At 46.2% G+C, this 21,104-nt stretch overlaps 1 protein-coding gene across 2 annotated transcripts in view; it reads left to right on the top strand.

Annotated features, from left to right (window-relative positions):
• The window catches only part of DTX3 (deltex E3 ubiquitin ligase 3), a 37,119-nt gene that overhangs the window by 5,619 nt on the left and 10,396 nt on the right, over positions 1–21,104 (top strand). Inside the window, exons 2-3 of one of the 2 annotated variants that reach the window (XM_055003986.1) lie at positions 12,348–12,422; positions 19,615–20,351. In XM_055003986.1, coding sequence (XP_054859961.1) covers positions 12,410–12,422; positions 19,615–20,351 — 750 coding nt within the window. In that variant the 5' untranslated portion in view covers positions 12,348–12,409. Of the gene's footprint in view, positions 1–12,303; positions 12,423–19,614; positions 20,352–21,104 lie in introns of those variants that run through there. The other variant, XM_055003985.1, reaches the window with a different exon arrangement.

The raw sequence follows: 21,104 nt of genomic DNA, 5'->3' as shown, positions 1-21,104 counted from the left end.
CTGTCTTTTAGAACTCAGCTTCCCAGCTAACATTGCATCTCTCTTCACTTGAGCGTCCTCATGTAATTCATCTCCTGTGTTTTAGCTCTTAGATTCCACTAATTTACTGTTCTGTGTTGCTCAAAAGCTTACAATCTCTTCCATGAGCGACGTTCAAACTTCCAGTCTTTAGAGAATCCATTTTGTATAGACTTGCCTATTGAGTAATCCAACCATCTCTGCTGTAGAACAAAGCTTCCTAGTACAAAATTGTGGGGCAGAGCATGTACATTTTCTGCAAGATGCTGGATTCGAACCTCATGCTCATTATAGGAACTGGAGTACTCTCTCTGCACACTGCAGTGAAAATTCAGTACTGGTAGGCCTGGTCTAGACGTGCAGCAGAATTGAAGTGACAGAATGCTGAGATGGTAGAATGGACTATATCCCTTGAGATATAGGAGGGATCACATTTTTCAATATTCCTCGCCGTTAATAATTCTTTGTAAGGAGAAAAGTAGCAAGGCAGCCAAAGACAGGCTAGAGCCTGATGCGCTCATTGTTTTATTTGCAGGGAGTTGTTCCACGGGGAAGCATTAAACATGTGACTTCTCCCCACCTTCTGTCTTGAACGGGCTCCAGTTCTGTCATCTCACAATTTTTCCACTTCCATCTGCTACGTGTAGAGACCAGACCGTAAACAACTTGTATCCTAGAGAGACAGCGCTGATCTCATTGAAGTACCCCCAGTAAATGTCTAAGGAACTCCAAGCTTCCCTGGGACACACTTTGAAAATCACTATCTTGGAGCAACAGCCATTGGTTCAAGAAAAGCTCTTTATCTTTTTTTTAAAAAATCATTAATCAGAGGCGACTGGGTTTCCTTTGTAGTCTTAGAATGCATGCAAATATATTGCTGTGAGAGTGGTGGAAACAAGTTGGCTGCTTTGTAAACAGACACACTGGTTTTGTTAAAAAACAAGATATTTGAAAGTGTGGCGATGTAGATTTTCCACATAGCACTGCTTAAAATGCAAAGCTCCTGTGTCAGGTGCCTATTGGCTAGTGCTAGTATTGACACAAACTCTTTTTATATTGTCGAAGGCTTTCACGGCCAGAGAACGATGGTTGTTGTGGATTTTCCGGGCTGTATCGCCGTGGTCTTGGCATTGTAGTTCCTGACGTTTCACCATCTTCAGAAGTGTAGCACCGAAAGACAGAGATCTCAAAATACTCTACATCTTACAATAGCCCTGCAGATAAGATTAGCATATCAAGCACCAATCCATATGCAAAAGAACCTCCTCAGGATACAGTGAAGCATTAGCATTTCACACCCTGGGAAACTCTAACAGGCTGACTCAGCCCAACCCCAACCCTCCTGAGTAGATATAAATGACCTGCTAACATCTTCTCCACAGTTTGACACGGAGAGATCTCTGTCTTTTGGTGCTCCACCTCTGAAGATGCCAGTCACAGCTGCTGGTGAAACGTCAGGAACTACAATGCCAAGACCACGGCGATACAGCCCGGAAAATCCACAACAACCAAACTCTTTTTCCTTCTCTTCCCCTGCTCCCACCCTGTAAATAAGCACTGTTGCAACTGTTTTAGTTTACATTTTTTTAAAAAAAATATATGGGGAAAAGATGAATGGAGAAATGTGCATTTAGGAAGCCCACTGGAAGCATGGGCAGAAAGGGGCAAGATTGACAGCTCAATCAGTATTTAAATATATGTCTTTTAAGCAAATTTTGAAGCCAAAGAGGGAAGCAGGGCTTATGTTAGCTTCCTTTGACGTCTCTTTTTATATTATACCTGTCTTCTCCTTTAAGGGCAAGAATCTTTTGTTTAAAAAAGCAATACATTCTGTGCCCCAAATAAAATTGCATGTTGAGAAGTACAATCGCAAAATCCACGCACACCTGTTTATACTCTGTTGGTGGTGGTGTGTTGCTTTTTAAATTTGGAACCAAGCAGTCACTTGCAGTGGACGAACAGTGTAATCCTAAGTAGAGTTCTACCCTTCTGAGTCCATTAAAACCAACAAGCTTGGTAGGGTGCAATTCTGCTTTGAAAGCCATTATCAGGCTGCCGGAACTGTTTGAGTTGAAGATTCATGAAAAGCATCATTTGGGCTCCAATTAAGGCAATGGGGAGGGGGTGTCACATGAGAGCCTTACTAAGAAGTATCTGAGACGGATTCAAGCTCAGTCACCCCCTTTAGGCTGTGCTGGTAATTCCACCCACAGCTTCAGGACAGCTCTGTGCAACCAAGACTCCCAGCTCCTTTGTGGTCAATCCTGAGAACTAAGCTACAAGAGACAAATTACACGAGGACGTGCGTGTGAAGGGAGTCACAATGTTAAGCCGGGAAGCTGAGTTTTAAAAGAGATCAGAAGGCTTTGTCAATCCTCTCTACAGAGCCAGCGAAGATCCCTCCTCAGAGGGTTTGTTAATTTCCTCTTTGCCTCCTAGAAGGGGAGGTGAAACTGACAGAGCCTTCTTGAGGCAAAGAAGAAATTAACAAACCCTCTGAGGAAATTGGCTGGCTTTGTAGAGAGGGGAAGTTGACAAAGCCTTCTGATCTCTTTTAAAACTCAGCTTCCCCGCTAACATTGTGATGCCTTTCATGTGCATGTCCTCATGTAATTCATCTCTTGTAGCTTAGCTCCGTCTAGTGATGCTATGAACCAGGGGGAGGCTGTGCCACAAAGGCCTTGCATCACCCACACTGTGTGATTTCAGTGGCTTGCCTAAATGTTCACACAACATTCCAGCCCCTCTCTCCCACTGTTTGTGCACAAATGCTCTTTGCTTCCCCAAACCTATGCAAGACTTTGAGGTTGTTTACCTGTCAACAAGATAGAGCAAAGAAAGGACAGAGAATATTGGCTCAGCAAGTCCTGATAAAGATTTCCTGAGTCTGAACTCTTGCTAGGAGAGAGCCCCCTGGCTCCACAATTAATTTCACCCATGAGCTGGACTTCAGGGGACCTTCTTTTACAGCTCAATCCTAAACAGAGTTACCCACTTCTGAATCTGTTGAAGTCAGTGGACTTTGAAAGGTGTAACTCTGCTTAGGATCGCACTGTTAGAAGGGCAGACACCTCTGGGGTCCAACTAGGTTAGCCAGCAACCTGGAGAGAAAAAAAATGTCTTGTCCTTTCAGTGCAGGCTTAATGTGCGAAAATGGGCAGGTGAAGCTTTTCCTGACATCAAGATAAGTAATATGACTTTGGAAATAACATCTTATTAAGGTCCAGGTCATATTTTCTCCTGGTTGTGGGAAACCCTAGGTCCAATATCTGTTTTCTAGTATCAGAGCAGCACTTTTGAAGACTTAGGGTAGGGGGCCTGGGATTCTCAGCAACATTTAAAGGCCCCCTTCTTGGGAGCCAGTTTGGTGTAGTGTTTACGAGCGAGCAGCGGGACTCTAATCAGGAGAACCGAGTTTGATTCCCCACTCCTCCACTTGTAGCTAACTGGGTGACCTTGGGTCAGTCACAGCTCTCTCAGAGCTCTCTCAGAGCCACCCACCTCACAGGGTGATTGTCGTGAAGATAAACATATAACACACTTTCTAAACCGCTCTGAGTGTGGCATTAAGTTGCTCTGAAGGACGGTACATAAATCAAATGTTATAGACAGTGAAGATTAAATTGCAAAAAGAAACAGCATAAATAAAACAGCATTCTCCCCTCCCCATCTCAGTTACTGTAGCAACATTAAGAGGCACTGTGGTGTGGTAGTTAGTATTGGATTAGGATGTGGAAGATTCCTGTTAAGAATTCCCACTTTGCCATGAAGTTCGCTGGATGGCCTAGTACCATTTGTTCTCTTCCAGACCAACCTACCTCGCAGGGTTTTTGTGAGGATAAAAATGGAGGAGGGGAGAATGATGGATAGTGCCCTGAGATCCTTGGACGATTTTAGAGGTCCTAAAAGGATGAATAAAATTAAGTAGAGGTCGACTGTCCTTCCCCTCTCTTCTTTATAAAGCCAAGAGATTGGTGTGTTTGGCATGCATGACTAATTAAAATGGGCAGTTTAATTGTATGTAGAACCAGGTGCCATTATAGTGGAGCAGTTAGAGTGTCCGGGGAGATCTGGGCGACCCAAATCCTCATTCAGCCATGAATCTCATTGGATGTTGTTGGACCAGACACTGGGCCTGCCTAACCTATCACTCAAGGTGGTTGGGAGGACGAAATAGGGTGCATGGGGGAGGGAGGATCTCATAGGTTGTTCTGAGCACGTTGGAGAAAAAGCAGGGTAAGACTGGATATTCAAGAACCGGAGTTGGCTAGAAATATAGATCCTTCTGAGGAATAATCACGTGAAGTGAGGCACAGTGGACAATGTCCTAATCCCTCCTGACCTTCCTAATGGTGTCCTTAAGAACAGTAAAGAATCCAGTAACACCTTTAAGACTAACCCACTTTATTGTAGCATAAGCTTTCGAGAACCACAGCTCTCTTTGTCAGATGCAAGCATCTGACGAGGATAGCTGTGGTCCTCGAAAGCTTATGCTACAATACAGTGGGTTAGTCTTCAAGGCGCTACTGGACTCTTTACTATTTTGCAACTACAGACTAACACGGCTAACTCCTCTGGATCTTGAGTTTAAGATAAGGGAGTGGAGAGTTCTCATCAGTAAGAGTGGACTAGATAGGTGTTGCGAGGAAGATGAACGTGTTTGAACACACATTCTCTGGGCTGCATGTTCAAGCTCCCCTCACCACATTTTTAAGATGGGCGCATTGGGTGCATGCATGGATAAGATTGAAGTTGCCAAACTCCAGGTGGGGTCTAGAGATCTCTCAGTATCACAACTGATCTCCAGACAACAGAGATCAGTACCCCTGGAGAAAATGGCTGATTATACCCCACTGAGTCCCTCCCTTCCCCAAATCCCACTGTCCCTAGGCTCTGTCTCCCAAACCTCCATTCATTTCCCAACCTGGAGTTGGCAACCCTACAAAGTAAAGAAAACAGGCTGGGGTTCTCCACGTTTCCACCAACTGTGTTTTAAAGAGACAAACAAAGAATTAAGGAAGAATTTGCTGTGCTTGTCAGAGAGAGAGGAATGCCCCCTTCCCCCAGCTTCTGAGACTTTCCCTCCATCTCAATCTTTGTTTACTTGGAGGATTCTTGTGCCCAAATCCTGTTTCAAAAAGTAAATCCCTTCACCCTGGGTGTTTGGACTTTGGGCTGAGTGATGTTGAGGAAACACAAAATCAAAACCGTTTTTTGCAATGCTGGAATTCCCCGGCTTGATGTGACGTGGCTTATACGCTTATGAGGCCCAACTTTAGCCACTAGTAGAGGGAGTGCAGATCTTCTGTGTGGTTGGGTCGGCTTTACTTAACACTTAATAGAATTATAAAAGCAAGTAACGTTTGGAATAATTTACAATCTGTGTTTCATGGGGAGGAAATAGAGGGAGGGGAGAGGCCGGGGTTAGAAGAGGATGAATGTGAGAAAATGCATGTAAAGCACAATAAATTCTAAGGAGAACATTTCCTGGGTTGGTTTCCTTTGGAGGAGAGAGAACTTTTTTGTAACGTTTGTTTTGTTTACAAGTATACGGGCACAACACAGGTAAAGAGGTAACCCCGTGCCCCAAACCATAGCCCCAGAGAGAGATCTTGTACCCCCCCATCTGACTCCTAGTTATCTCCACAAAACTGAAACTGCTCTTTCTTTTCATATACCCGCCCCATCCTTTCAGCAAAAAGGGGGTTCCCTTCCCAGAACTGGAATTTGGAGGGATAGTTAAACAGACCCATTGATTAACCATTCTTAACCAACTCAGGAAAACTCAACAGCTCTCTGTTCCCTAAGATCAGCATTCTCAAGCGCTGATGAGTATTTTAGAAGAGCCATTGGGGAATTATCTCCTAACAATTATCCCCCATAGAAGAAACATCTACAATCGTTAAAGAACATTAACATTTCTGGACCGCATTAGGCCAAGCCCACAACATAAAAGCATTCACAGCAACCACTTAGCAAATGTAAGCATTGGTTCTGTTCAAAACAAGGAATTAAGGCCTACGGCTTCCTCAAAGAGGTGGATTCTGAAGGAAAATAAGCATACCTTATTTTGTAATACTTCAGACGACAACCTTGTAAGTTTACTGGCACCACACGCAGGAGAATGAGGGGGTAGAATGGACTGCAGATGGCACGGTGGATCACATTTTGGAATGCGGCCCTATATTAAAAACTCCCCGCAAACGGAAAGCTGGCACAGCGAGCAAAGAGTAGAGGTAGAATTTATCTCCCTGCAGTGCTGATTTTCTATTTGCGGGGACTAGGGTCTGGGAGGGCCAAGTCAGAATCCCCAACTCTACCACGCAAGCTCACTGGATCTCCTGGGGCCAGCCACCCACTCTCAGCCTAACCTACCCCACGTTGTTGGTGAAGACAAAATGGAGGAGAGAGCAACGTAATGCCACTTTGGGGCTCCACTGGAGAGAAAGGTATAAATGAAGTTCAAAAAATAATTGGATGTGGAGAGGTGTTCAAAACTGGAATCCACCCAATGAATAATAATAATAATAATAATAATAATAATAATAATAATAATAATAATAATCGATTTATATACCGCCCTTCAGGATGACTTAACACCCACTTAGAGCGGTTTACAAAGTATGTCATTATTATCCCCACAACAACAAACGCCTTGTGAGGTGGGTGGGGCTGAGAGAGCTCTGAGAGAGCTGTGACTAGCCCAAGGTCACCCAGCTGGCTTCAAGGGGAGGAGTGGGGAATCAAACCCGGCTCTCCAGATTAGAGTCCCACACTCTTAACCACTACACCAAACTGACTGCACTGTTACCACCTCATTCTCCTGCCTGTGCGAACCAGACTTTTATCTGACAGAAAGCTTTGCAGACGAGCGGAGATTTGAACCTTGGATGTCTCGCATCCAAGCTCTTCCCTGTACCACACTGGCTCCTTATAAGGAAGCTTGTAAACTGAGTGTGTAGGTTGCCCCTTGTTCTCTAATGTACCCACAGCCTCTGAGTGTACATGTGGCAGGTAGCCATAACTGGAGGCAGCTTTCCCACTACACAGGCACATGAAGAAGTACACAGGGGTGTGCATTCAGCCCATGCAGCCACCTGCACATGAGAGTCACCTAGTTGCCTACACAGAAGCAACTTCTGTATAGGTCCCCCCCCCCATCATCTTTTGCAAACCTTGGAAGTTGGCTTACGAGTTGGCAGACAATCTGATCTCTGGTGTGTCAGGGAATTTGTGATGAGCCAGTATTGAAGGAACCCTGTAAAGGCACTCTCATTCATTGTTGCAGTGTATGTTTAAACATTGTGCTGAAATCAAGCCCTGGTAGAGGTAATTTGATAAAGGGTGCCTGCTGGGCATTAAAATCAGCGACTAGAAGCATGCTTGCCTACATTAGCACAGCAGCTCGAGGAAGCCTCCAGTATAAAAATATCTTTATTTTATATCAATATATATGTAGATAAAAATGTTTTAGGATCCACTTGTGATTTTAAGTTCTGAAAATTAAATCCTCCCTTGGTTCCCACGTATGGCTCAGGGCCAAGCTACACATGACGAATGACACTTGAACAGCAAGTGTATTTCTCCCTGTTCACTTGCCCTCCACTCAGGGCCAAGCTACAAGTGACGAATGACACTTGAAGGGCAAGTGGATCGAGTGGAGTGCAAGTGAACAGGGAGAAATACACTTGCCGTTCAAGTGTCATTCGTCACTTGTAGCTTGGCCCTCAATCCACTTGCCGTTCAAGTGTCATTTGTCACTTGTAGCTTGGCCCTTAGATAAAAACTGCGCGCGCACACACACACGGCTAATGTTTGGATCAGATCAGCAGTGAGACAACTTGATATTGAATCTTCTCCCTTGCACCCCTTTCATGCATCAAGTTTTGCTTTTATTTTATCTGCATTTGCACATGCAAACAAATAGCCTTAAAAACACTTTCACCATCGTGTGTGAATCAGGGCCAAGCTACAAGTGACGAATGACACTTGAACGGCAAGTGGATTGAGTGGAGGGCAAGTGAACAGGAAGAAATACACTTGCTGTTCAAGTGTCATTCGTCATGTGTAGCTTGGCCCTCAGTCACAGCAGGGCTTTTTTTCAGCTGGAACGCAGTGGAACGGAGTTCCGGCACCTCTTGAAAATAGTCACATGGCCGATGGGCCCGCCCCCTGATCTCCAGACAGAGGGGAGTTTAGATTGCCCTCTGTGGTGCAGAGGGCAATCTAAACTCCCCTCTGTCTGGAGATCAGGGGGCGGGGCCACCGGCCATGTGACCATTTTCTCCGAGGGCAACCCACTGAGTTCCACCACCTCTTTCCCCAGAAAAAAAGCCCCGAGTCAGAGTATCTTCCCCTCCCCATCATCCCTGGATTTCATGACTTTGCATTAAAGAACAAGCAGCGGCTAGCAGAATGATCGAGGAACAAATTTCAGCATCTGTTGATAGCAACTATGAGCAGGAAGACTGAGGTTCAAATCCCAGTGCACCATTAAACTTACCTTGGGGCAGGCGTTCTCAGTCTACTGTACAGGGTTGTTGTGACAGTACGGAGAACCATGTATGTTGCTCTTAGCTTCTCAAAGAGTGGCATAAAAATGCATTAAAATAAATAACATTCTTAATGTAAGCAAGAGCCCGTGGCGCAGAGTGGTAAGCGGCAGTACTGCAGCCCAAGCTCTGCTCACACGACCTGGGTTCGATCCTGGTGGAAGCCGGGTTCAGGTAGCCGGCTCACGGTTGACTCAGCCTTCCATCCTTCCGAGGTCAGTAAAATGAGTACCCAGTTTCCTGGGGGTAAAGTGTAGATGACTGGGGAAGGCAATGGCAAACCACCCCGTAACAAAAGTCTGCCAAGAAAAGGTTGTGATGTGATTCCACCCCCCCCCCCATGGGTCAGTAATGACTTGGTGCTTGCACCTTTACCTAATGTAAGCACTCCAAATTTAATGGTTGAGCACAGAGAGCTCTTACTGTCCATCTAGCCTCAGCAGCTTTGGAAATCATTGGTGCAGCTAGGTAGATTTGCAGTATCTCAATAAGAAACCCTTGTTCAATGAGATCTGGAAAACTTTAGCTATGGAAAAGCAAATGTGGCTATTTAAAAGGAAACAGAGCTGGATAGCTTGTGTTGCAAACTAGTCCTGTTCTGTACTAAGCAAAACTCCAATAGTTACAGAACCCCAAATCAGCATAAGTTTTTTGTACTACGAATATGATTTTTTAAAAAAAATTACCTATTTGTATTATTTCAAAATGTGTTAAGTATTCTAATTTGCTAGCATAATCCTTGTTGACTGTTGTATGTATTTAAAACAATGCTATAAACACAGTTTATTTGTTAAAAAAACAATGGTGACTACAACTCAAAAAACAAACCCCCAACAACCAGCTTTAATTTAATTTTAATTTAATTTATTACATTTATATTCCGCCCTCCCCGCATCAGCGAGCTCAGGGCGGATGTGGAACATACCTCGATGTAGAACATACCTCAAAGGGCTGTTTTGACGATAAAGTGGAAGAGAGAACAATGTAAGACGCTTTGCGTTCCCATTGAGAAGGAAGGCAGGTATAAATGAAGTAAACAAACAAAAAGAAACACAAATATTACTTTCATTTATTTATTTAATTTATTGATGTCATTTATAGTCCGCCTTTCTCACTGAGACTCAAGGCGGATTACATAGTGTGTGATTAGTACAATCAGTAGCAAGGACTTCTCCATACAGTGTCAAGGACATTTCCACAAACAATGTCATAGAATAAATAAATACAAGTTTACAAAGACATAACGTTAGCAAGGATCCAATACAAAGTAGAAGAAAATACTGAGACAGAACATAATCACTTCTAGGACTGACATTAGACAACATGAAGCACAGGTAGTTCATGGGAGCACACATTTAAGACAACAGGTAGTACGTAAGGCAACATAGTGGTGAAGTCTATGGTCCTTAACTCATTCGCGAAGCATCTGAGACCCCCTCCCTACAATACAGGCCTCCTATCTGAGTAAAAAGCCTTTTTGAATAATTCAGTTTTGCCTTGTTTGTGGAAAGCCAGGAGAGTGGGGGCACTCCTGACCTCTTCAGGTAGGCCGTTCCCCATGGTAGGGGCCACCACAGAGAAAGCTTGTGTATGGGCTGCTGTTGATTTCGGCCATGTGCAGGCTGGCACCTGCAAGAGACCCTGTTTGGACGAGCAAAGCTGCCGTGGAGGGACATAGGGAGGGAGGCGGTCCCATAGGTATGCTGGACCAAGGCTGTGAAGAGCTTTGTATGTAATAACCAATACCTTGAACTGAGCACGGTAACTGATAGGTAGCCAGTGGAGTGACTGTAGGATGGGAATGATGCTCCTACTCCTACTTGCTCCTGCTAACAGTCGAGCTGCAGCATTTTGCACCAGTTGGAGCCTCCTAGTTAACTTAGGGCCAAGCTACACATGACGAATGACACTTGAACAGCAAGTGTATTTCTCCCTGTTCACTTGCCCTCCACTCAATCCACTTGCCGTTCAAGTGTCATTTGTCACTTGTAGCTTGGCCCTCAGATAGGAGACCAATGTATAGTGCGTTACAATAGTCAAGTTTTGATGTTACCATGTTCATTTCTCAGCCCCAGCACTGAAAACTGGCGCTGGGGTTTACCAATTGTTTCTCTACTTCTAAACCCTGGTAAGCCACACCCCTACTGTATTCCTGCCACCAAATTATGATCTAATTTGCATATGACCGAACGACTTGCTGAGGCTAAGCAGGTGTGGCTTTCATTTCATAAAGGAAAGATTGCCTGCATATTCCAAAGTCCCCACTTGAGTTTATGGAAGAAATGTGGGAATAGAAACGAATTCCTGAAAGGGGTGCGGTACTGTTGCGTGCCTGCTTGGCATGCAGACGTTTCCAGGTTCAATCCTGACATCGCTGAAGGTGATGCTGAAGAGCTGCTGCCACCCTGAGACGCTACCTGACCTTGATAGGCCCAAAGGGTTCACGTATCCCTAAGGAAATGCGCATTCACTTTAAAAACAAAACCTGGGTAAATGTGGTGCGTATATATTACAAATTTAGCAGTCCAGAAAAATCAAGTGTACGGATTGATTCATTGTAAAGCAAAGAGGGTCTAGGATAAAAGGCCAGCGTCCTTCTTTCATAGAATCATAAAATCATAGGGTTGGAAGGGACCTCTCGGGTCATCTAGTCCAACCCCCAAGGTTCAAGGATCTGTTACGAAGAAAAGCAGGCATGCTAACCAGCTCTGCAACAGGGGGCTGCTTTGGAGCAGGGTTGGGGAGGGGGAAATTCAATGTTCTGCAGGGCTAGGGGGAGCCCTTTGGTACCTGAGGGCTGGCAAATGTGAAGGGCGTGTGTGCGCGAAGTCGGACTTCTTAGGAGGGGAGCTCAGTGGTGGAAAGGGCTGTCAAGTCATAGGCAAGAGCCTGAGGGCCAAGCTACAAGTGAGGAATGACATGTGAACGGCAAGTGGATCGAGTGGAGGGCAAGTGAACAGGGAGGAATACACTTGCCGTTCAAGCGTCATTCGTCACGTGTAGCTTCGCCCTAAGAGCCAAGCTACAAGTGACGAATGACACTTGAACAGCAAGTGTAGTTCTCCCTGTTCCCTTGCCCTCCACTCAATCCACTTGCCGTTCAAGTGTCATTCGTCACTTGTAGCTTGGCCCTCGTGTATTCCTCCCTGTTCACTTGCCCTCCACTTGCGCTCCATGGAGGGCAAGTGAACAGGGAGGAGTACAGTCTGTTCACTTGCCAGGCAAGTGTCATTCATCACTTGTAGCTTGGCCCTAAGAGGTGGTTTGCCGTTGCCTGCCTCTGCAACCCCGGGTTTTCTTGGAAGCCTCCCCTCCAGTTATTAACCCAGGCCGATCCTGCTTAGCTTCGCTATCCCTCTAAACTGTCTTTTGCAATGGGACTAACCGCTTCAATGCCCGAGCCATGACATCATTTGTAGCTCTCCAAAAACCAGGCGCCCATCTCCAGCCCATTCAATCCCCTAAAGCCAAATCGGGAGGGAGGCGGATTTTTCTTCACCCGGGAAGCCAATCGGTCCCCCTCCTTTTCAAAAGGAGGGGGGGCAGAAAACCAGAGCGATCCAGCGCAAGGCAGCCGGCGGGGGGGGGGGCTTCTCAGCGACTCCTCCCTGCGCTCAGCTAGAGGCGCTTTGGGGCGGAGCGGTGCGCCCGGGCGCAGGAGCAGAAGCGCTTTGGCGGCGCTATAAATGCAATGCAATGCAAGGCACCCTCCCTTCCCCTCTCCGGCGCAGTCGTGAGCTAATTCGTTTTCTCCCCCCTCCTTTCTCTCCTGTGCAGTTTTTGATTCGCAGCTCCGCTGAACTCCCACACCCGGCCGCTTCTCGCCTCCAGCCTCTCCCATGGGCTCGCCAGGTAAGAGGAGGGTCTGCGCCCTTCGTTCCTTCTTACCCTTTGGAGGTTCCCAAGGGCGGGGGGCAGCGATTGCAGGTCGGCTCCGAAGCCTTTTACCTTTGGGCGTCGTTCCACCTGGCAGGCGCCTAGATGCAAAGACCACCCCCTTTCCCTTTTGGGGAAAGCGGCAGCCCTAATAGGAGCGGGGGGGGGGCTTAGATGGGGGGCTGCAAGAAGACGGTGAGGAATGCCCCCCCCCCCAGTTTTCTTGTTGCTGTTTTTTAATAGATGCAGAGGAGTTATTAGGGTTGCCAGCCTCCAGGTAGCGGCTGGAGATCTCCCGGAATTACAACTGGTCTCCAGGCCACAGAGATCAGTTCACCTGGAGAAAATCGCTCCTTTGGGAGGGGGGTGGATGCTATGGAGTTATGCCTTGCCAAGGTCCTTTTCCTCCACAAACCCTACTCTCTCCAGGTTTCTCCAGGTTTCACCCCCTAGATCTCCAGGAATTTCCCAACTTGGAGCTGGCAACCCTTGGAGTTTCTCCAGGAGTTCCCTGTTCCTATCTGTAATTTTTTACTCTTATTCTGTATGGACTCGTTTCTGTATTTAAAATTTTGTATTATATCTATGCCAATAAAGGCTTGCTTGGAAACCCTCGGGAGTTATCCATGTTAGTCTGTACTTCCAAAATAGTAAAGAGTCCGGTAGCACTTTTAAGACTAATCAACTTTATTGTAGCATAAGCTTTCGAGAACCGCAGCTCTCTTCGTCAGATGCCTCTGACGAAGAGAGCTGCGGTTCTCGAAAGTTTATTCTACAATAAAGTTGGTCCGTCTTAAAGGTGCTTCTGGACTCTTTACTGTTTTTTAATAGATGGTGATCTTGCCCTCCTTCACATTTCTAGCACTAAACATGTCATGCTGGCGAGGAATCCAGGAATGAATGACAAGGTCCAGTGGCATTTAAGTCCAGTGGCACCTAAGAGACCAACAAGATCTTTAGTGTCTAAGCTTTTGAGAGTCAAAGCTCCCTTCTTCAGAATTACACCCGAAAAACCCTGTTGATTGTTAAGGCACCACTGGATTCAAATCCAGCTGTGCTACTGCAGACCAACACGACTACCTGCCTGAAACTAGAAATGATTTAATTCTTGAGTACGTGATATTTATCTTGGAGTCAAAGCGATCTCTAGGATCTTCCCCTGTGGAGTGGCTGTTTATCTTCCAGATGTTGTTTTTTATATTTATAATTAAAAAATTAACTTTTTAATTAAGATGGTGTAGATATCTTTGTCTCGCTCAAACTCAGTTACATGTCGTATATCTGAATGAGTTGGTCTGAGGCTATTGAAGGTCATCGCAGGTCGTGATATTGCCCTTGCGATGACCCTTGGCCCACCACCGGCTTGTATGTGTGGCAATTCTGGTGGATTTGTAACACATCCACATTGCTAATGTTTTCGTGCCGATTTCGGTGCCTTTGTGGATCTTGACTTTCTTTGCTGGGAAGTCCCCTAGTCCAAGATTTCCCTGGCAAACACCTAGCAATCACTTGCTACCACTCAGGGACCTCTAGAATGACCGACAGGGGGCCAAGCTACACATGACGAATGACACTTGAACGGCAAGTGGATTGAGTGGAGGGCAAGTGAACAGGGAGAAATACACTTGCTGTTCAAGTGTCATTCGTCATGTGTAGCTTGGCCCTGAGAAGGTGCACTTCAAACTCGGTCGTAGCAAAATAGCGCAACAGGATGGAAACCCTGGCAGATAACCTTACAGCAAACTATGTAGCACCCAGGAAGTTTGAACTTGGAAATACGGAGATTGCCAAGGGTTCCTTGCTCAAGGGAATTTGGATCCCCAGGTTTCAACATTCCCTCTTGAGCATGTTGGCTCCGGAAGGGTAGGAGGATCCTTAGGGGAAAATAGGCAGTGGATGCAGGCTTTAACAAGAGCATTGAGTCAATGTTCAGGCCTGATCAGGTTGGCTCCAGCCTCCATAAGCGCCTCCGTAAGCTTCATTCATAGTCCACGGTGCATAGCGCCTGTCCTCGAGATGGAAATCTGATCTGATGAAACAGAAATCACGTTCTCTTGGTTCTCTCTCCCTTTGGGCTCTGGGAAATGAAAAATACCCATCATAAAATGTATTCTGGCCGCCTGCCTCTGAAGCAGGCTTAGTGGGATTTGAGGCTGCCTAATTTTTGCTTGGAAAGTGTAGCACGTGTTCACTTAAGTCTTATTACACTTGGCAAATTTTTAATTATATCAGCCAATCTACCACTCGGGTGGTAATGCTCCAAGTGTGTGCCATTGCTCACACCAGTGCCCAGTGAGATGTAATAGAACGCTATGAAAAAGAAAGCCCGAACGCTTCTGTGAGCTCAAAATATTAGGCCACCAAAGAGCAGAACTACAAGTGACAAAAGGCACAGGTTGGACCCTTGTCAGCTTCCCTCAAGTTTTGGCGGGAAATGTAGGCAGCTTGGCGGAATGTTGGGCAAGTGACAGTTGAAAAGTCCGTTGGGCAGCAGTCGGGGAGCCAAGCTGCAAGACCAGGACGCCTACATTTCCCATCCAAACTTGAGGGAAGCTGACTAGTGTCCAATCTGTGCCTTTTGTCCCTTGTGGTTCTGCCCAAAGAGACTGCCTGTTGTGGATCTGCATAAGTTACTGCTGTGCTCTAGCCTCTTTTCATTCAGGTGTCCTCTGGAGCGTGGATAATTCTGCCATGTCTTTGCTTCAGGTTTGCTTATAACAATAATAATAACATTCGATTTATATACCGCCCTTCAGGACAACTTAATGCCCACTCAGAGCGGTTTACAAAATATGTCATTATTATCCCCACAACAAAACACCCTGTGAGGTGGGTGGGGCTGAGAGAGCTCCAGAGAGCTGTGACTAGCCCCAGGTCACCCAGCTGGCTTCAAGTGGAGGAGTGGGGAATCGAACCCGGCTCTCCAGATTAGAGTCCCGCGCTCTTAACCACTACACCAAACTGCTTGATGTATCCAGTCACATATAATGCAGAAATGCATTTTAGGATGGCACTCCAGAGTCAATGGGGCCACAGACTGCAGGAAGTATGGGGTGAAATTCAAATCACATGCAAAATTCAAATTGAAACAATAAATACAAAATCCATTCACTAATTGTAGTAATAGTGCAATCCTATGGAGAGTTACTCCAGTCTAAGCTCATTGACTTCAATGGGCTTAGACTGGAGTAACTCACCATAGGATAAGTTACCTAACACCTGCTAACAATGGGGAGTAGAGCTAGAGAGTAGGGTTGCCAGTCTCCAGGTACTGCCAGGAAATCTACTGTAATTACAACTAGATTAGCGTTCCCTTGGAGAAAATGGCTGCTATGGAGGGTAGACTCTGTGTGGTGTTATCCCCGGCTGAGGCCCCTCTCTTCCCCAAGATCCACCCTTCATGGGTTCCACTCCCAAATCTCCAGGAATTTCCCAATCTGGAGTTGGTAACTAGTGAGAGCCAAAGTGGTGTCGTGGCTAAAGAGGCAGACTAGGATTGGAGAGACCCAGGTTCGTTTTCTGGCTTTGCTACGGAAGTTCAGTGGGTGATCTTGGACCATTCACAAACTCTCGGCCTAACCTATTTCACAAGGCCTGTTGTGGGGGCAAGATGGTGGAGAGGAGAATAACGTAAGCCACTTTGGGTCCCTTTTGGAGAGAAAGTTGTTCCACCAGGCATGTGGCTGATCATTTTAGGAGCCTCCGTACCAGTATCCCGCCAGGGGGGCGACGAAATCATCGGCCCTACCCTATGAACGCAGTCCCTAGAATATTATTAACTGTGGCCCCACCCGCCCCCTTGTGTTTACATTATGATCGGGGAAATTAGAGGGGGCCGCCATTTTGAGATGCTGTTCTGTGTATTCATGTTTTTGGATTTTTAAATGTATTTATACGTTTTAAATGCTACTGAGCATTTTATTGTCCCCCGCCCTGAGCCCGTCTGCAAGGAGGGCAGCTAAAAATCGAATTTGATAAATAATAATAATAAATGATAAAGGCGGGGTATAAATGAAGTAAAAAATATTTTAAACCTATTGGGAATTCAGACACTCAAGACCAGGAAGTACAGAAGAGGATGTGAAATTCAGGAAAATTGCTGAGGCTGTTCACAATAGCAGTATCGGGCTGTTGCTTGTAAAATCAGTCGCTTAGCAAAAATGTAGAAGTGGCTCGTTACAGATCTTGTGGACAGCCTGTGTACGTTTTCTTGAATTTTACGTAATTACATCTCACCCCATACTTCCTTCCTGTCATGGGTTTTTAACCCTGCTGCTTGTTTTCCCCAGAACCTCATATGCAGAAATGTTTGCCTGATGACTCATTACTTTGCATCTGATGAAGTTGGCTCCAGCTTGCGTGGGAATAAAGTCTTGTTAGTTTTGTTTTCCATTTGAAATGTTTTTTTTATTTTTATTTATGTCATCTATAGTCCACCTTTCTCACTGAGGGCCAAGCTACACATGACGAATGACACTTGAACGGCAAGTGTATTTCTCCCTGTTCACTTGCCCTCCACTCAATCCACTTGCCGTTCAAGTGTCATTCGTCATGTGTAGCTTGGCCCTGAGACTCAAGGCGGATTACACAATGTGAGACTAGTACAGTCAATTTCAAGGATATTTCCAGAGGGTAAATAAACACAATATTACAAAGACGAAGCATTAGTAAGAATCCAGTACAGAGTTGAAGAAATGCTGGAACATTAGACCACATGAAGCACAGGTGGTAGCTCATAGGAGCACATATTGAAGACAACAGGTAGTACGTGAGGCAACATAGTGGTGAAGTCTGCGGTCCTTAACTCATTAGCGAAGCGTCTGAGAGCCCCTCCCTACAATACAAAAGCCTTTTTGAATAATTCGGTTTTGCATTGTTTGTGGAAAGCTAGGAGAGTGGGGGCTCTCCTGGCCTCCTCAGGCAGGCCATTCACAGGGTGGGGGCCACCACAGAGAAAGCCCATGTACGGGCTGCTGTTGATTTTGCCCATGTGCAGCCTGGCACCTGCAGGAGACCCTGTTCAGATGAGCAAAGCAGCCATGGAAGAACATAGGGAGGGAGGCGGTCCCATAGGTATGCCGGGCCGAAGCCATGAATTCCCACCGGTTCACTACAAATTTTGTGCAAGGGAGAAAAGTTGACTTTAAGGTTTCCAACTCCAAGTTGGGAAATTCCTAGAGATTTGACAGTAGAGCCTTTGGAGGGCAGGATTTGAGGAGGGGAGGGACCACAGTGTGGCAAAATTGCATAGTGCCCGACCTCCAAAGTAACCATTTTTTCCAGGGGAACTGATCTCCGTCACCTGGAGATCAGTTGTAATTCTGGAAGATCTTCAGGCCCCACCTGGAGGTTGGCAACCCTCGCTGACTTCCAGGCAAAAGAGGAAGTGCTCTGGGCATAGCCCGGCCTGCACTGTCTGTCTTTGGTGAAGGCTGTGTTGCTTAATGGGCCCACAAAAATGAAGGGGAAGGAACTGAAGGGGCCTTCACAGTATGTTGCAGGACATGGATCTCTCCAAAGAAGTTACACGGGCTAAAAAAGATTATCTGGACTTTGCATTTAACTTGTGCATGGCTGCAAATTCATTCAAGGTGCAAGGATGCATTATAAGAAATGCATGGTTATGCATGCACAGCCGCTCAAGTTGAGCTTTCTTCTATAAGATATAATAAAGGCTTTAAGTATCTGGGCATTAAGATGTTTGTGTCTTTAAAAACCCCTCTTAATAAGATACATAGGGAGCTGTGTTGCTCCATAGCTAAATCCAAAAACAATGCCATGTAATTCCTTAAACTTAAATGGGAAAAAAGTCTTTTAGACCATAATCTTAAAGTACAAGATGCTAAGAAAGAAGGTTTAAGATCATGCCCTAGAAACCTTCACCCCCCTGCTTTTAAAATCTAGCCAGATGAAGAGTTCTACAACAATTGAAAGTTTGCAGACTGTGTTGTGTTACTTTGGTTTGTCCTGTCTGTCTGTCTGTCTGTCTGTCTGTCTGTCTGTCTGTCTGTCTGTCTGTCTGTCTATCTATCTATCTATCTATCTATCTATCTATCTATCTATCTATCTATCTATCTATCTATCTATCTATTCATTCTGTATATGGGTTGTATCAACACAAGGGCTGTGCGGTATAGATGCACTGTACCTGTATCCTTCTGTCTATGTATATAATGAGGAGCTCTCCTAAGTTTTTTTTATTTTTGCAGCCCCTTTTTGACCCCTGGTTTACCATTCCCAGGATTGGGGAATCCGTGCAGAGGAATAGCTTCAGCAGGTTGGAAAGGGGCTAGAATGAGAAGGGGACAAGAGACTAAAGTCTTTCCACTTTTTCAAGTGCAGTTTCACCCCTTGTCCTCTCCTCACTCCAGCGTGCCCAACCCATGTAGTCATTTCTTTCCACGAGCCCCACAACCGTGGGAATGACCATTCCAGGGATCAGAAATGGCTGCGGGGGTGGAGTGGAATTTTATTTATACTTATTTTATTTATATATTTGATTTCTAGTCAGCCCTCCCTGCTCGGTGGGCTCAGGGCAGAATACAACATTTCCATAAACAATAAAATATTACATGTAAACATTATATAAATAGGCATTAAAACATATCATACAGTACAACATGCTCCTCAGGTGACGACGATAGAATAGTAACCGTAAAGTGTTGCGTTTCAGTCTGGCCCATAGGCCCACATACAGGGTGATGGACAGGTGTTTTATATTTTATGTTTTAGGTGGCCAGCGGGTCCCAGCCTAGCCTCCACCATATGCCTGGCGGAACTTCTCTGTCTTACTGGCCCGGCGGAAAGATAACAAATCCTGCCAGGCCCTAGTGTCATCAGACAGAGAGTTACACCAGGTCGGTGCCAGGACCGAAAAGGCCCTGGCTCTGGTCGCAGTCAGGCAGGCCTCCCTTGGGCCAGGGACCACCAAAAGTTGCTTATTTGTTGAACGAAGCGTCCTCTGGGGAGAGGCGGTCCCGTAGATATGCGGGGCCCAGTCTGCATAGGGCTTTATCCTGTTCAGCAAAAGTAAATAAACAAACACCCCAATAAAGTTTCCCAAGTCCTGATCGGTAGTGCTTTGATGGGGCGTACGTGTTTGTGCACTTTAGCTTTGTCTGGAGCCATTGCTTGCCATTTTGGTGACGCTCTGTCTTTCTCCCGTCAGTATCGTTTGTTTTATCCAGGATGGCCGCTTGTGGAGGCACCACCAAAAACCGGCTCACGGTAAACAAACACGTCTGGGACTTCCTGACCAAGGAAAGCTCTGCCAAACTGGTCAAGCTGAAGGAAGAGAACAAGGTCAGCATCTTGATCGATGGCGAGACTTCGGAGATCTACGTCCTGCAGATCACGATGCCTGCCCACGGGCCCAGCAACGGCCTCTATCTGGCCCGCAAGGCTCTTAAGGCCCTGCTCAAGGAAACTGAGAAAGAGCTCAAGAAGGCCCAGCGCCAAAGCGAGCTGATGGGCTGCATGGCCTTGATGGAGAAGAACCGGGAGCACGGGACAGTAGAGTTGCACCGCCGAGGGGCTGCCTTGATATCTAGAGGGCAGCAGACCTCCGGGCCAAGAGTGGTCAGTGGCGGCAGCGGAGGGGTCGCTAGCTGCTCACGGGGAGGGGAGGAGGAGCAGGACAGCCAGTGCCCCATCTGTTTGGGGGAGATCCAGAACATTAAGACGCTGGAGAAGTGCAAGCACTCCTTCTGCGAGGACTGCATCACTCGAGCGCTGCAAGTCAAGAAAGCCTGCCCAATGTGCGGACGCTTCTATGGGCAACTGGTGGGCAACCAGCCTGAGAATGGGCGCATGCTGGTCTCCAAGGACTCAAGTCTCCTGCTCCCTGGTTATGAGAAATACGGCACCATCATCATCCAGTATGTCTTCCCACCAGGGATACAAGGAGTAAGTAGGGTTAATTTCCTGGTGTCTTGGAGTGTATTTATTTAGCAAGTTGATTGTCCTCATGTGAAGAGGAATAACCAGTAGGGGTGTAAAAATGGCGTCGGGAAGCTTAAAAGCAGCAAAAGGCAAGAAAAGTTCTGCTTTTTTGAGCTTCCTGCCTGTTTTTATCCGATGGGAGGGGGAGGAGGGGGTTGTCATGAGTCACTACAACCCCCTCCTCCCCCCTCCCATTGGGTAAGCTCAAAGCAGCACTTTTCTTGCTGTTTGCAAATGGCAAGAAATGTGCTGCAGCTGCTGCTGCTCTACAAAAAGCTTTATGAAGCACTTAGGAAAGCTTTACTTCGGTATATTCGGAAATACCGAATCTACCTGAATCGGGCCTGATTCAGGTTAAAAACCCAAATTGGAAACCTGAGGCGCACACTCCTAGTAACCAGCACTGAAACAAAGACAATACAATCCTATCGAGAACAGGACATCCATAACACCTTCACTTAAATGCATTCTGGTTCCCCTGAAGGTGGAGAGGCTAGCAAAATGGCTGCTAAGTGGGGCACATAGAAACAGATAATGTGTGCTCATATAGCCTAGGGACTTACATGAAAAGAGAACTGGCAGTGTGCTTCCTCTATTTTTTGCACAGATTCATACTAGACAACATGATGCATCACTTTCAGTGGATGGGAGGCCACACAGCATCGCCAGGGAAGGAAGGGAGCAGGGTTTTTTTGGACCACAATAATAATGTACATT

The sequence above is a fragment of the Eublepharis macularius genome, chromosome 19 (genome assembly GCF_028583425.1).
Source record: "Eublepharis macularius isolate TG4126 chromosome 19, MPM_Emac_v1.0, whole genome shotgun sequence".
NCBI lineage: Eukaryota > Metazoa > Chordata > Lepidosauria > Squamata > Eublepharidae > Eublepharis > Eublepharis macularius.
Note: the sequence above shows the minus strand (reverse complement) of the source record. Positions and strands in the feature narration are given on the sequence as shown.